The sequence below is a fragment of the Scomber japonicus genome, chromosome 4 (genome assembly GCF_027409825.1).
Source record: "Scomber japonicus isolate fScoJap1 chromosome 4, fScoJap1.pri, whole genome shotgun sequence".
Taxonomy (NCBI): domain Eukaryota; kingdom Metazoa; phylum Chordata; class Actinopteri; order Scombriformes; family Scombridae; genus Scomber; species Scomber japonicus.
Window position 1 is genome coordinate 14,967,861 of NC_070581.1, and position 12,768 is coordinate 14,980,628.

At 42.9% G+C, this 12,768-nt stretch overlaps 1 protein-coding gene across 1 annotated transcript in view; it reads right to left on the minus strand.

Moving 5' to 3' along the window:
• Nucleotides 1-12,768, minus strand: part of casz1 (castor zinc finger 1) — a 74,220-nt gene that overhangs the window by 7,949 nt on the left and 53,503 nt on the right. The window contains exons 6-13 of the mRNA XM_053316980.1: nt 11,551-11,641; nt 8,863-9,027; nt 7,065-7,237; nt 5,549-6,417; nt 1,981-2,113; nt 1,494-1,557; nt 380-543; nt 23-145 (exon numbers count right to left, since the gene is read on the minus strand). Coding sequence (XP_053172955.1) covers nt 23-145; nt 380-543; nt 1,494-1,557; nt 1,981-2,113; nt 5,549-6,417; nt 7,065-7,237; nt 8,863-9,027; nt 11,551-11,641 — 1,782 coding nt within the window. The remainder of the gene's footprint in view (nt 1-22; nt 146-379; nt 544-1,493; nt 1,558-1,980; nt 2,114-5,548; nt 6,418-7,064; nt 7,238-8,862; nt 9,028-11,550; nt 11,642-12,768) is intronic.

Here is a 12,768-nt window from a genome sequence, read left to right on the forward strand (position 1 = left end):
CATGAACCAGTGTGGCACTCACTTAGCATGTTTTATGGCCCCATCCACAGTGCTGAAGAGTGCACCGCAGTCCTCTACCAGGCAGTGAAAGTGCACTTTCTGAAGGAAGTCACACTGAGCCTCACAGAAGTCATCCGTGTCAAACCTTATTGACAGAGAATGAAGACTGTAAATCTACCGCCTTCTCAAAAGAACAACAAACACTAAGAAGATAACTGGTTAAACTCCTTATCTGACAGTAAATGCTTGTCGGTACAGTAAATCATTTCAAGTTCCCGTAAAACCAGACAAAGGACTTTTAAAACACTCCTTTTTCTCACTATTAAAATGAATTCAAAAACTGAAACAAACTACAGCGCACTTCCTGCATGTTTTATACCTGCGGAGGTATGTCTTCCAGATCTCATTGGGTTTGTCTGCCATGGGCCTCTTCAGCACTCTGTTCAGATATTGTGCTGCTTCTGAGGTGTCGTTGCCTTGGCCAGTCTCCAGCTCTGTCTTCAGGTTCATGGCGTTGAAGAAGGCAGGGTTCACCTCTGACATCTACAAAACACATAACACACAAACCAGCAGTCGCTGCGTTAGCACAGCATACGTAAGCTGGGAGCTTGCATATGTTTGGATGTGTGTGACAGTTTACACACATATACACACACGACTGATTTGGCGTAACAAAAAAGCACAGCCAGATTTACAAATGCCCAGGCTTTTGCTTGAGTGCAGGCCAAGTATGTTTGCCAAGTGTCTACTGGGAGCAACTGTTAACCCTTTTATGTGATGTTGTGACTTGAATCAAACCCCCAAAAGCCGACATGACATGAAGAGCTGTTGGACAACAGGTCTTCAAGCTCCTCTGCTGTCTGGGTTCAATGACTGCTTTGAGGAGGGAGACTCTGAAGTTGAGCTCTCCCAGGGAAAAGTTGAAAAAGAGGAGAGTGTGTCGTGTCAGTGTGTGGAGGGGAAGCATTTAGTAGGAGGGAGTAGGTCTTGTCCAATTGCTGACAGTAAAAGAAACTGAGGCTGATCTGTCATTACATCATCAACGTGATGGAAGACAATGTCCTTTTTAATCTTCATCAAAAAAAAAGTACATTTCCATACGCTAACATTTAGACTTGCTAAAAAATGAGGGCAGTGCCTTCCTGTTTTTTCTCCTTTGACTTTTTAATCAAATAATTTACAAACTCTATAAATAAATGCAGAGCGAGGCGGGGGAAGAAAAAGTGTAAAGGAGGAGAAAAAAATGGATGGCAAGCTCAAAACAGCTCATCAAAAAACAAACATCTCTATATATCTGGCATGGCACCCAGCTACTGCTTCATTGTATTAATTTGTGTGAGGTGCAGTGAAAATTACACTGTATGAAAAATGGCTGGAAAATTTAAATGATACAAACTCATCTTATTAGCGGTGAAACATTAAAAAACAAACAGGCCCCTCCGTGTCCCGCTAATTTGTCTTGGGATGAAAGGCGTTTGATGGATGGATCTTACCTTATTCATAAGCGAGGATAAAAGAGATGTATTCCCTGGTACAGGGTGTCCGTTTGATTCATTACTGGAACAAGGAAAATGAACAATGTTTAGTCAAGATTTGCATGAGAACAGTAAATATTACTATTTATCACACAAGGTGTGCCTGTATAATGAAGAAGAAAAATGCTGTCTTCTTAAGAAATAAGATCTACTGTGAGTTGGAGGGAAGATTGGAGTTGAAGGTTTATGTAAACATCCTTCTCACACAAAAATGGAGAAATATGTTGAGGATGTTATAATTGGTATGCACTTGTATATAAATGGAATATTTTTGATAAATAATTGTGAATATAACCCTGGTTGCCAAGACTGTAGAAATCATCTATCAGTCAGAGAAATCTTATTTCCTTCCTGATTGATTTTGTGAATATGTTATGTGACTTTACAACAACAATCAACATTCCCCATACAGCATTAACCCTGTGTATACCATGAGGCTGTGTACCTGTGGTCTTTCTTGCTCAGGTCCAGGCTGTGTTCCTGCGTGGAGTCTTGGGAGGCCCCAGTGGTGGCTTCCATTGGCTCCTGCTTCACTTGAACCAGATTAAACTGGCTGGCTAAAGCCGGCTGCCCGTTCCCTGAGGATCAAAGCAGAGACGCAGAGGAGAGAGAGACAACAAAGTTATTGTTGGTCAGCATTATTACCCTATGACAAGATCCAATCTGACTTCTGTCCTGGCCCGAAAAGAATACTCAGAGTGATAATTATTGCGAAATTATGTCATGCCGTCAAGCCTTTTAAATGGTGATTGAGAGGCGGGAGATATGAGGGAAAAAGACTCCTTTTTCTGCAGCACTTGTCACAACTCATTTGCCAGCCTGCCTCTTAACTGGTCATTAAGTGAGATGCTAATGCTGAGGGAAAGTGGCAGTCTCAGATTGGCCACCCCCCTCCCTTCCCACCTTCCCAGGCTCCTCGTTGGCCTGACAACGGGCGGCAGCCAATGCCACTGAGCGTACCCACAAGGAACAGCGGTGCTATGTCGGTCAGATTGGAGCTGACAGCCAATCAGATTGGTTCAAATAGCGTGACCTCTTGATCACATTCTCCTCCAAATAGGTATTCAGTGAATGCTGTGAGCGAGGACAGGAGCACTGGAATGAAATAAATAAAGACCAAGGGATGGCGTGGGGTAAAAATGCTGACAGGAAGGTGAAATTTGGCCCCCACCCCCCGATCCCTGAGGGATTGAAATATTAATTTGTCCTGGGGCTATACAGAGAAAGCTGGGCTTTTGGTAGGCAATAAGTGGTGTTTTATTTTTTTTAAATATGTGGGAAGGAGGGGTGAAGGCCCTGGTGTAGCCTCTCAGACACTAAAACTCGAGACCACCAGCGGCCGTGATTGGTTTGGTAAGAAATCTGTTGTTTAGGAGTCTGGTGGCTGGTGCTGAGGGATTGTGACAGGCAAGGTCATGGGCAACCAAGTGTGTGCCCTTGGCCCTCAGCTTGGTGAGGCCCCTCTCCCTTTTCTTGCTGGGGAGAAAACAAGACCAGCCTACGTAAGGGGGAAACCGACCAGAGTTCCCCCCTGCTACAAGATGACCCAAAGACATATCAGGCAGAATAGGAGTGGAAAAGCCAGTCTTGGGCCTTGTCAGCTGAAAGCTAGGAGATGGGGAAGTGTCAGTGTCAGTTCGGTTTGACAATGGCTGAGGTTGGAGGGGCTGGGGGTGGGGCTGGGGTGGGTTGGGCTAAAGGAAAACAGCAGTCAAACATTTTTACGTCTGCTTTAAGGTCACTGAATCCTTACCAATTGTCCGTCCAGCCCCCCTTCCCTCCCCCCAACTTGATAAGAATACACCCAAAATTAACTAGCCAGACAAATCCTGCCTTGTCATTGACAATTAAATCAACTCTCAGACCAAAATGGGAGCACATTATACCAAGAGCAGCCACTCACTATATGATCTACACATGATCACCAGGCAGATTAAAGAATCCTTCACTGCCTCAGAGGATACATTTAATGTTTAATGTTTAAGGTGGATTAAAGTGCAAAAGTCTTTTTTTCTGTTTCACATCATGAAGTTGTTTTATTTTCCACTTCCTAAAGGGGGAGAACAAATGAGTTTGACTCAAAACAGCTTCTTTCTGGAAATTATCCAAGAATAATGTACCACCATGTAATTACTCTGGATAAGATACAGAGCTTGTGAAAGATCATTTGTACAGTGTGTCTAATTAGTAAACCCTTCATATGCTTGAATCTCTGGGAGAAACACTTAAGGGTAAATGAGCGTAACATTAATATAAAAAAAAATACTGAAAGCAGAAACAGGAAAAATGAACAATTCTCTAAAAATAGAGGCGAAGTTTCACAACCCCAATGAAAAAGATAAGCACTGTTGCTGTGAAATGTGAAAATAGCCACAAACACAGTGACTTTTCTCACACCTTTTTGACAGAGAAGCACAAACCACTTCCTCCTCATTTTAGCCCAAATGTCCTGTTCACACATTTTATGAAGCAAATATGAGAAGCAAAACCACAGCTACCTTTCCATCCTGTACCTGAACTGAACTTTTACAATAAAGTATGCAATTGAGGGGGGGGGGGCTTGTTTCAAACCAGCTTTGTTATACAGCAGAGAGAAGCTGCAGCCTTTCAGTGAGCCAACAAGAGGGGTGGTGAAGGCACCATCTGTGGAGGCCCCACCCTCAGTGGGGGCCTTCTCAATGTTCAGACTACCTGCTGGAAACCCAGAGGTGGAGCTCAGCCTGACAGCCTGGGCTCAGCTCAGCTCCCCGGAGCAGCTGCCCCAGCTCTCTCCCAGGGCCTGTCCTGCTCCAGGAACACCGCGAGGAATTGTAATCCTTCCCAGTCCCAACATCCGGAGATGCTCCCCCTTGCAGCCCCATTTACAATCCGCACCCCACCTGCTCAGGCTCAGCGCAGGAGGCCCCACTGCTACAGAATGCAAGTCTGTGCTCTGCACTGCATTATCAATTTAATGCTTTAACTTCATTTTCATTTTCAGAAGCTTTGTTTAGAGCAATATGATTAACATAGACAAGGCAATTACCTCCAAAATTTATGTGAATTGTGTTTATGCTAAATAGATATTGACATGTTTTTCTGGGAATAGAAGGTTTCTAGAAATTCAAAAAGTGTGTCTTTGCTGATGCATGCAAGTGTGTCTGAGTTCTTGTATCAGTGAAAAAAATGCTTCTTTCTCAGCTCTGGTGCATTGAGTCATTTCTGCCTGAGCGATTTCTGTTTTTTTTTTTTTTTATCAGTTTGCATAGAGGATATGGAAAGAAAAACATTTTTTTGTTCTTGCAATTTCTGAACTTAATTTCATTCCACCTCCATTTGCTTGGAACGGGCGCAGACATAGATAAGAGACCGATGATGAGGAAACATGTTCGACACAAGCCCCATGAGCCCCCACTCTGAACATCATAAGAGACTTTTACAGGCTCTACTCTCCCCTGTCAGCGCATTTATCTCCAAATGGATTGTGGGTATCTAACAAACGATCAACACAATAACAAGCCCAGAGCAGAGGACCATGCCTCCGGTATGTCCCTTTAAGCCTGAAAGCGGCAGTTTTTCTGCCTTTCTCTCCGCTGTGGGATAGTGATAGAAATGACCTCTGAGTGCACTCTTTCTGTTCCCAGCTGTAGTAGAGCAAGTCCACACACAGAAAGAAGGATGTGGCTTTTAGTGTACATGTAGTACACTCTCAGTGGACACTCACACAGTTCAAAAGGTTGTTTTTTGTCACATATTTAAACACTGTTGTCTCTAAGTAGATCACCAATTTATTCATGTGTTTAGAATTTGTAAGTGTGTTTAACTGGCTCAGTTGGTGAAGTGGAAAATTAAATATTTTTGGGGCTGTGCTATCAATGAATCTTGTGTTTTTAATTGATTAATGAATAAAAAATAAGATCTTTTCACAATAGTGAAAACAGAAAACAATGCTCATCTCCAGGACAACCAGGATGATGACCTCAAATTACTCACTCAAAATGTTCCATTGTGTATTTGTTTGTGAAGTGACTGACCTGCGTCTGGGATCTGGGAGGGCTTCAGGGCAGCAGCTGCCAGTCTGGCCATCATGGGTGATATCAGACCCTTGCTGGCCGAAATCTTCTCCATGATGGAGGAGGTGGTGAAGGAGTTCGGGGTAGATGCCATGGCTCCTTCTGCCCCTACTGTGGAACAGCCTTGTGTCAGTGAGTCGGTGGGCATGGAGTGGGCCCCAGAAGATACAGCCGATATCAGGCTAGCAGCCGGAGGAGGTGGTTGGAGAGGTAGCCTGGGCATGAGGGGGAAAAACGTACTGGAGGCGGCCAGGGCACTGTTGGACAGAGCAAGGGCAACCGGCATGTTGCTGGGCAGGGCCTGGGACAGCAGACTGGACATACGCTGGCCCGCACTGGGCAGCGAGGATGTAAGCTTGAGGGTGTGCCCCGATGGAGAGGAGGAGGAGACAGAAGTGGTGGGCGTGGCCAACAGGTGCGGTACAGTGGTGGACTGCTGGGTCGTCGGCGAGGCACTCAGGCTGGAGTTCTTGCTGCTGATGGTTGAGAAGTCCATCAGATCATCGTTGCTCGATTCCTCTGGCTCATCCTTTGGCGCCAGGAAGGCAGAAGAGAGGCCCATGACACCGGAGGAGCGGATGTGCCGGCGCTCGTGTTTGCGCTTGTGGGAGGTCATCTGGCTGGTGGAGGTAAAGGTGAAGCCACAGCCTGAACGGATGCAGTGGAAGTGGTTGGTGGCTTTGCTGTACACACAGCCCTCATATTTGCATTCCTCATACTTATAAAATTTCTTGAAGCCATCTTTGGCATAGGCATCATCCTTGATGTGGTAGCTCTTGTGCTTCTCAATGTCACACTTGTTCTTGAAGGTGAATGTACAGCCTGGGCGCCTGAGGAAAGAATGGAAAATGGGAGGAAAACATGATTAGATAGGATGCCTTGTTACAAAGCCTCCTCAGTACCTCTGTGCAGTTGGGAGTCATGGAGAGGGTCCACATGATTGAAATACTTGACAATGGAGGAATGATAACTGAGGAGATTCAGTGACACAGCAACATCTCATTGACACGTCGCCACCTGCAACCTTTGCCAGAGGGATACATTTCGTGTGTTGTGGTGCATGCAATTCTCAATTTATTACTTTTTTTCTTTTAACTTTTTCGTTCTTACTGATTATGGGATGCTCAGACCAGGAAATTGAGTAGCCTTTAGGTGATTTCACTTTTGGTGTTTTTTGTGATGCAGCATATTGTTTGTTTTATTTATTTATCTTAAAATAAGGAATGTGCCAATTTTTTTTCTGCTGCAGATTTGTTGCTTTTTGTAAACTGCTAATATGCTAATGCTAAAATAGGCCTCAAAAGTTAATTATTTGTTTTCATGCACTTACATGTTGTGATAATAATAATAATTAACATAAAATGTCAAGAAAATGAAAAGTTTCATGAAAGTTATGAAGATCCTGCATAAAAATCCTACACAATCCAGCTATTATTAATGCATGTTGAAAAACATTAACCATGTCAGCCCTGTTCACCTGCAATGGAAGTGTGTAGTCTTCTGCCCATAGAATTGACACCCGACTGTGCCACAATCCTCAGTTGCACGAAACCTCTGGAAGCCATCATTGATCAGCTGGGCATTCTTTTTATGGAAGTTTTCATGGGTCATGACATCTGAGGTGCTGGTGTACACCTTGCTGCAACCCACCTGCAAAGCAGAGACAAAGCATGGCAATCGGAAAAAACGATCTGGCAGACATGAGAGTTTCAGTTTGCATGAATGGTTTGAAAAAAGCCTACTTCTAAAACGCGATGCTTTAAAGAGATATGATATACTGTACAAGCTATAGAGAAAGGAGCTCAGTGTGGTTAAGAAAATGCTAGTGGCCCAGAAATAGGTGGAGGATGTTTTTTTTTTCTCACGTACAAACTTTAATTTGTGGTAATGTGCACCATAGCGGTACAACTTTCAAGTCAAACCTCGTGAATTGGAAACAATCTTATCTTTGTGACAATTGGAAAAAAGAAAAATGTGACTGAAAGAGGCATTGGTCACAGGCAGCTGAAACTACAGTACCTTCCTGGCAAAGCAGCATTTTAGAAAATGAAATTCATATTTGGAGTGTTATGATGCAGTCACCACAAACTTACTGTAACTGAGAGTAGATTTGAGAGGTAGAGGGGGCAGAGGAAAGCAGATGAGAGTAAGATGACTGTCTTGGTCTTTAGTTTAAAATGTTCTAGTACTCAGAAGCCCGCAGAGCCAACAGAGGGGGGAAAAAACAGGTAATGTTTGAATTAAAAGCAGCAATTGTATATCATCCCTGGCACTTTTCACACGCACAAACCGGGCAACTTCTCCATATTGAGTCAAACAATGAAAAAAATGCCACTCTGTTTTTTTCCCCCCTAAATCAAGAGTGCCGATGCCAACATCTGCAGGTTCTCAGCGACTGTTAAAACAAGAGCTGAAATGTCCTAATAACAATTACGCTGTTAGAGGGGTTTAAAAAAGAATATATCTCAAACCATCCTCCACTGTACTGCTGCCCTGCCGGTGAGAAAGCTCTCGGCACAATGACACGTTGAAAATAAGCAGATGTAAAAAATTAAACAAATCCAGAAGGGGAATAATCTTCATCTGGCTGCTTGGTACTAAAAAATGAAAAATGTGTAGTTTATATAAACACCTAACTGAATTTTATCCATGCCAATTAAGGAGCGAGAGAGTGAAGAGGTGGGGGAAAGCAGCCTCACGTGTAGTCACCCTTTTTGATTTTCTTTTATTTACTTTAGGACACGTTTTGCCAAACTGCTCTTTAAAGACACTTTGGTGTAAATGGAAAAAGTGTGGGACTGTAACTCCACTTCACAGTCGTAGGTAGACTGTGCGACTCAACCATCATAAAGAAGTGAGTGGCTCTAGTCAAAAATCTGGGCATCATCTATGTCATGATATTCTGAAACTCCATTTTTACTCGGTTTGTCTGGTTTTAAACTCTCCTTAAATTATTTAAATGCTTCAAAGAGTGGTTTTAATAAAAAAATAAACCAAAAAAAACAGGCTTTAAACTTCACATGGACTGTGTGTGATTTGAATGAATGTTGAATGATGCATTTATCTGCAACATTACATTAAATTTATTTTTCAGCAAAAGTAAGTTGTGGGTTATTTTTATTGTGTGTAATGCTTAAGCATGGGTGGCCAAATTTGCAGATATTTGTCTGTTTCCGTGTGTGTGCATGCATGTCTACTGTACACGATTGTGGGTATGTTGTGGGTATGTGTGTAGGTGGAAGGGGAGGTGTCGATGTGTGAACTGTGTAGTATACCTGCATGCAGTGGTAATGGGTGCTTTTTCCATTGAGGTGGCAGCCATGGTAGTAGACACTGCAGTCGTCAAGAGGGCTGAAGCGCATGAAGCCATGCTGCAGGGAGTTGTCCCTCTTCTTGTGCATGTTGTAGTGCCTGATTACATCCTGCTTACTGGTAAACCTCTGCAAAAGGGGAGGGGGGAAAAATGTACAGCAACAGGTTGGTGTTTATTTAAACCAGTCACAGAATCAGCAACAAGTCACTTTATCTCTGTGGAAGCAGCAGCTGCAACATGCAGGAGCCAATTGGCAGCTGGGGAGGGCTGTACAGACTGCAATGGAGAGGGCCAGGATGTCTTTAAAGATGACGCGGTCTGTGGTTATTGATTTACTTTGCATATCTCAAAGTTGTGCCCTATCCAAATGCAGCACCAAAGGCTCTGAGACTTTATGAGTGCAGGAGAAGCTTCCATACTCACTCCCTGTCTACAGTATTTTTCCCTTCCACCAAAACGTATTTTTTTTAATTAAGATGAATCAATTGACATGCAAGATCACAGTTCTGATGTTTCTGGCTCTGGAAAAATTATGTTCCATGCAGATGGTTTTTCAGCGGTGCACAGGGGAAAACAGAAGACAACAGAAACAAACAAACAAACAAGCCAACCAAAAAAACGTTTTCCCTTTCAATTCGCTGAGATATGATTCCATTTTTAATTAAAGCATTAGCACTTGCTTTTGGTGCAGCCTCTGCCTGTAATGATGAGTGAATATGCTAAGAGACCCTCCTTCTGAAATTACAAAATAAATAAATAAATAAATGAAAAATCCCTCCCACACCCAGGAGTCGGGAAGAGAAAACAGAAAAGTCACTCCACAGAGACCTGCAGCAACCAAATCTGCTGTAATTGGGCTTAAGCTGATGTTTCAGAAACTGTAACGGGAGATGCGCAAATCAATGAGACAGTTCTGTCTTCAATCCATATCAGTTGAGGGAAAAACATCAGAAAGAACCATTCTAAAAAGCAACTAATTGCTGTACAAAGTAGGGTAATTGCTTTGTGTCATGTGTTCCACTCGCGCACGAGTAAAAAGTGAAGATCTCACACAGCTGTTCATTGCTTTGCTCTTGGCCTGTTTCCCACTGCATATTTCTGAGATGTTTGACTCCTGTAAGAGCAAACACATCATTAGGATTTTCTTTCTAATTGTCGAATGCTTCGGATTAAGCCCTTCTTTAATTATTTTCCTGAAAATTTCTGCGCTCAGTTCAAGGCTTTGGGCTTTCTGATATCGAATGGTTGATGACGACAGAAGATAAGTTGAACTGCGGTCATGGTACATTCGATCCATCAAGCCGTCCAAAATAGGCCATGGAGAGAGCTGACTGGGAAAAAGATCTCATTTTCAGTTGAGTGGTGATGAAGGTTGGGAGCCACTTGCTACATTTATTTTAGGATTCCCACTAGTGTGGCAAGATGCACACTCTCGCTCATGTACAAGCCCATGAAAGGAGAATGTTAAGACTCAGCCAATCGCCCGGAGGCTGGCAGTGGGATAATATTCCAGGAGTGTGTGTCATGTAACATTTCGTGAGTTATCGCTTCGAAAGGGGCTGCTCATCACTGCCTGCCTGTTTTTTTCAGGGTATTGACATCCAGAGAGCTTGCTTCCAAAGCATACAGTATCTGTGTTTCCACGCAACGCAAAAGCAACAGAGAAATGTGGACCTGACCGTGGAAATTGCCATGATAACCTGAACTAACAGTCTAAATAATGACATGAAATTATTTTCCTTTGTATTCCTCCAAGAATGTGTCTCATCAGACTGTGAAGTGGAGTCATGCAGAAAATGAAAGCTTAGATCTGTAATGCTTTTCACCACATAAACAATATTTATCGAGCGGTAATCTCTCTTGATCAGTAGCAGACAAAGGAGATTACAGCTGAAGATGGCTTAATTCAGAAAATTGTTAAGAAAGGAAGGAAAAGCACACACGGCTCTGGCTGTGCATGGATTTTTGACATCTTTGACAAATCTACCCGTGTTTGTCTAACTCTCTCAGGCCATATGCTACAGCAAACACGAGGCCTGTACTATGATCTGCTTTGTGTTTTTTCTCCTTCCTGTGCCATACATGACAACTCCTGGGACCAGGACAAGATTAATAACGTGAAACGGGATTAAAGGCAGGCCCCTGACAGTGGCAGATGTCTTTAGAAAAAAAGACCACAGATAAAAAAAAGAGCCATATTTCAAACATATTTACAATTAACCCTTGTAATAAAAGGCCAACTGTCAAAGACCAACTGTGCCTGGAAGACTCCTGCAAACTGAACGGGTGTTAACACCCATAGCAGACAAAACTTTTCATCTGTGTAAACTTTGGCTGGGTGTAACCACTTATAAAAAGATGACACATTATCCTGTTTGTCTATCCTAGGATCACCACATCCCTTTGTCATGTCCTGAAAAAAGAGTGGATGCTTATTGTCATGCCACCAACTATAATCTCACCTTGTTATGAGGGAACAAGGAACTAGTGCTTGGTAGCTGAAGCGTCACTAATTTGTCTTATTTTCCTCTTTTCGTGGAAATATGAACTGTCAGGCACTGAGGTTATATGAACGTTTGCAGGAAAGAGGAGAAACATTAAAGGTGTATTTGGGTGATGTTCAAAAAAGTGATAAAGTACTCACGCTCACCTGGTAGTTACACTCAGGATCCATGCAGTGGTAGTGCTCTCTGTACTGGTAGGCACAGTGCACATGTCCACAGTGTTGACTCCCAGAGAACCTGAAAACAAGTTGTAGGACATTTAAACAGTTACACATTTTAAGCCTTACACCAAACAGTGAAATTAACAATATCCAGAGTGGTTCAAAACCTGGGAATGCATCAGAGCTTGTTGCACAGAGAACAATCAGAGAGATGAAAAAGCTGAATGATAAAAGCTTCGAAAGACGTCAGAGTGGTTCAAAAATAATCAACAGCAAATCAAGAAAGATTAGTGAAGAAATTATTCGAAATTCCAAGAACAGCGCAAAATAAAACCGGTGAGGTGGTTTTCAAAGGCATTATGCTCATCTCACCTTCAAAGTAACACAGCTCATACCTTCAAACTGACTTCTGCTTTCCACACTGCTGCAACAATTTACCCGTCTGTCACACCAATTTCAGCCAAATCATCTCCATTTATTTCCAAAGCAGCCGTAAGAGACACTTATTACACTGAAATCCTTTCCTGTGACACGCACGCACGCACACACACACACGCACACACACACGCAAACTCACTCACTCACTCACTTAAGGATCAGGAACCCCATGACTACTTTATTTCTTGACGCTGTTAAAATCCTTGTCAAATCTCACGGGTTAATCATAGTTTTACTCTGTTAGGAAAAGGGTCAGGTATCTTGAGATGTAGGGAAAAGCTTTGTCTAGTTTTCACTCCACACCCTGTCACTCTCTCATCTGGAGTCCAAAGACCAGATTTTAGTCTGGCTCTAGTTTAAAAAAAAAAGGCTGCTGCTTGCTACACTAGAGTCACTTTTACGGTGGTGATTATAAGCCTGACGATGATGACTGTTAAAATCCTCCAATTACCAGTGAAAACACACAAATAAACATTTGCACTGCTGCTGCCAAGAACTCCATCTGCTAGTGCAGAAGAGAGGGGGAAAAGGGGGCTAAGTAATATTTTTTCCATCTCTCTTTCTGTTTTTTCCTTGTTAGGATTATCCCAGAGCTGCATTTACAGATCACTTTGCTGAGTTCATTAAGCTAATTGAACGGCATAACGCACTACTCTTTTTAAGTTGGTTGTGTGAGTGAGTGAATGCGTGTGTGTGTGTGTGTGTGTGTGTGTGTGTGTGTGTGTGTGTGTGTGTGTGTGTGTGTGTGTGTGTGTGTGTGTCAGG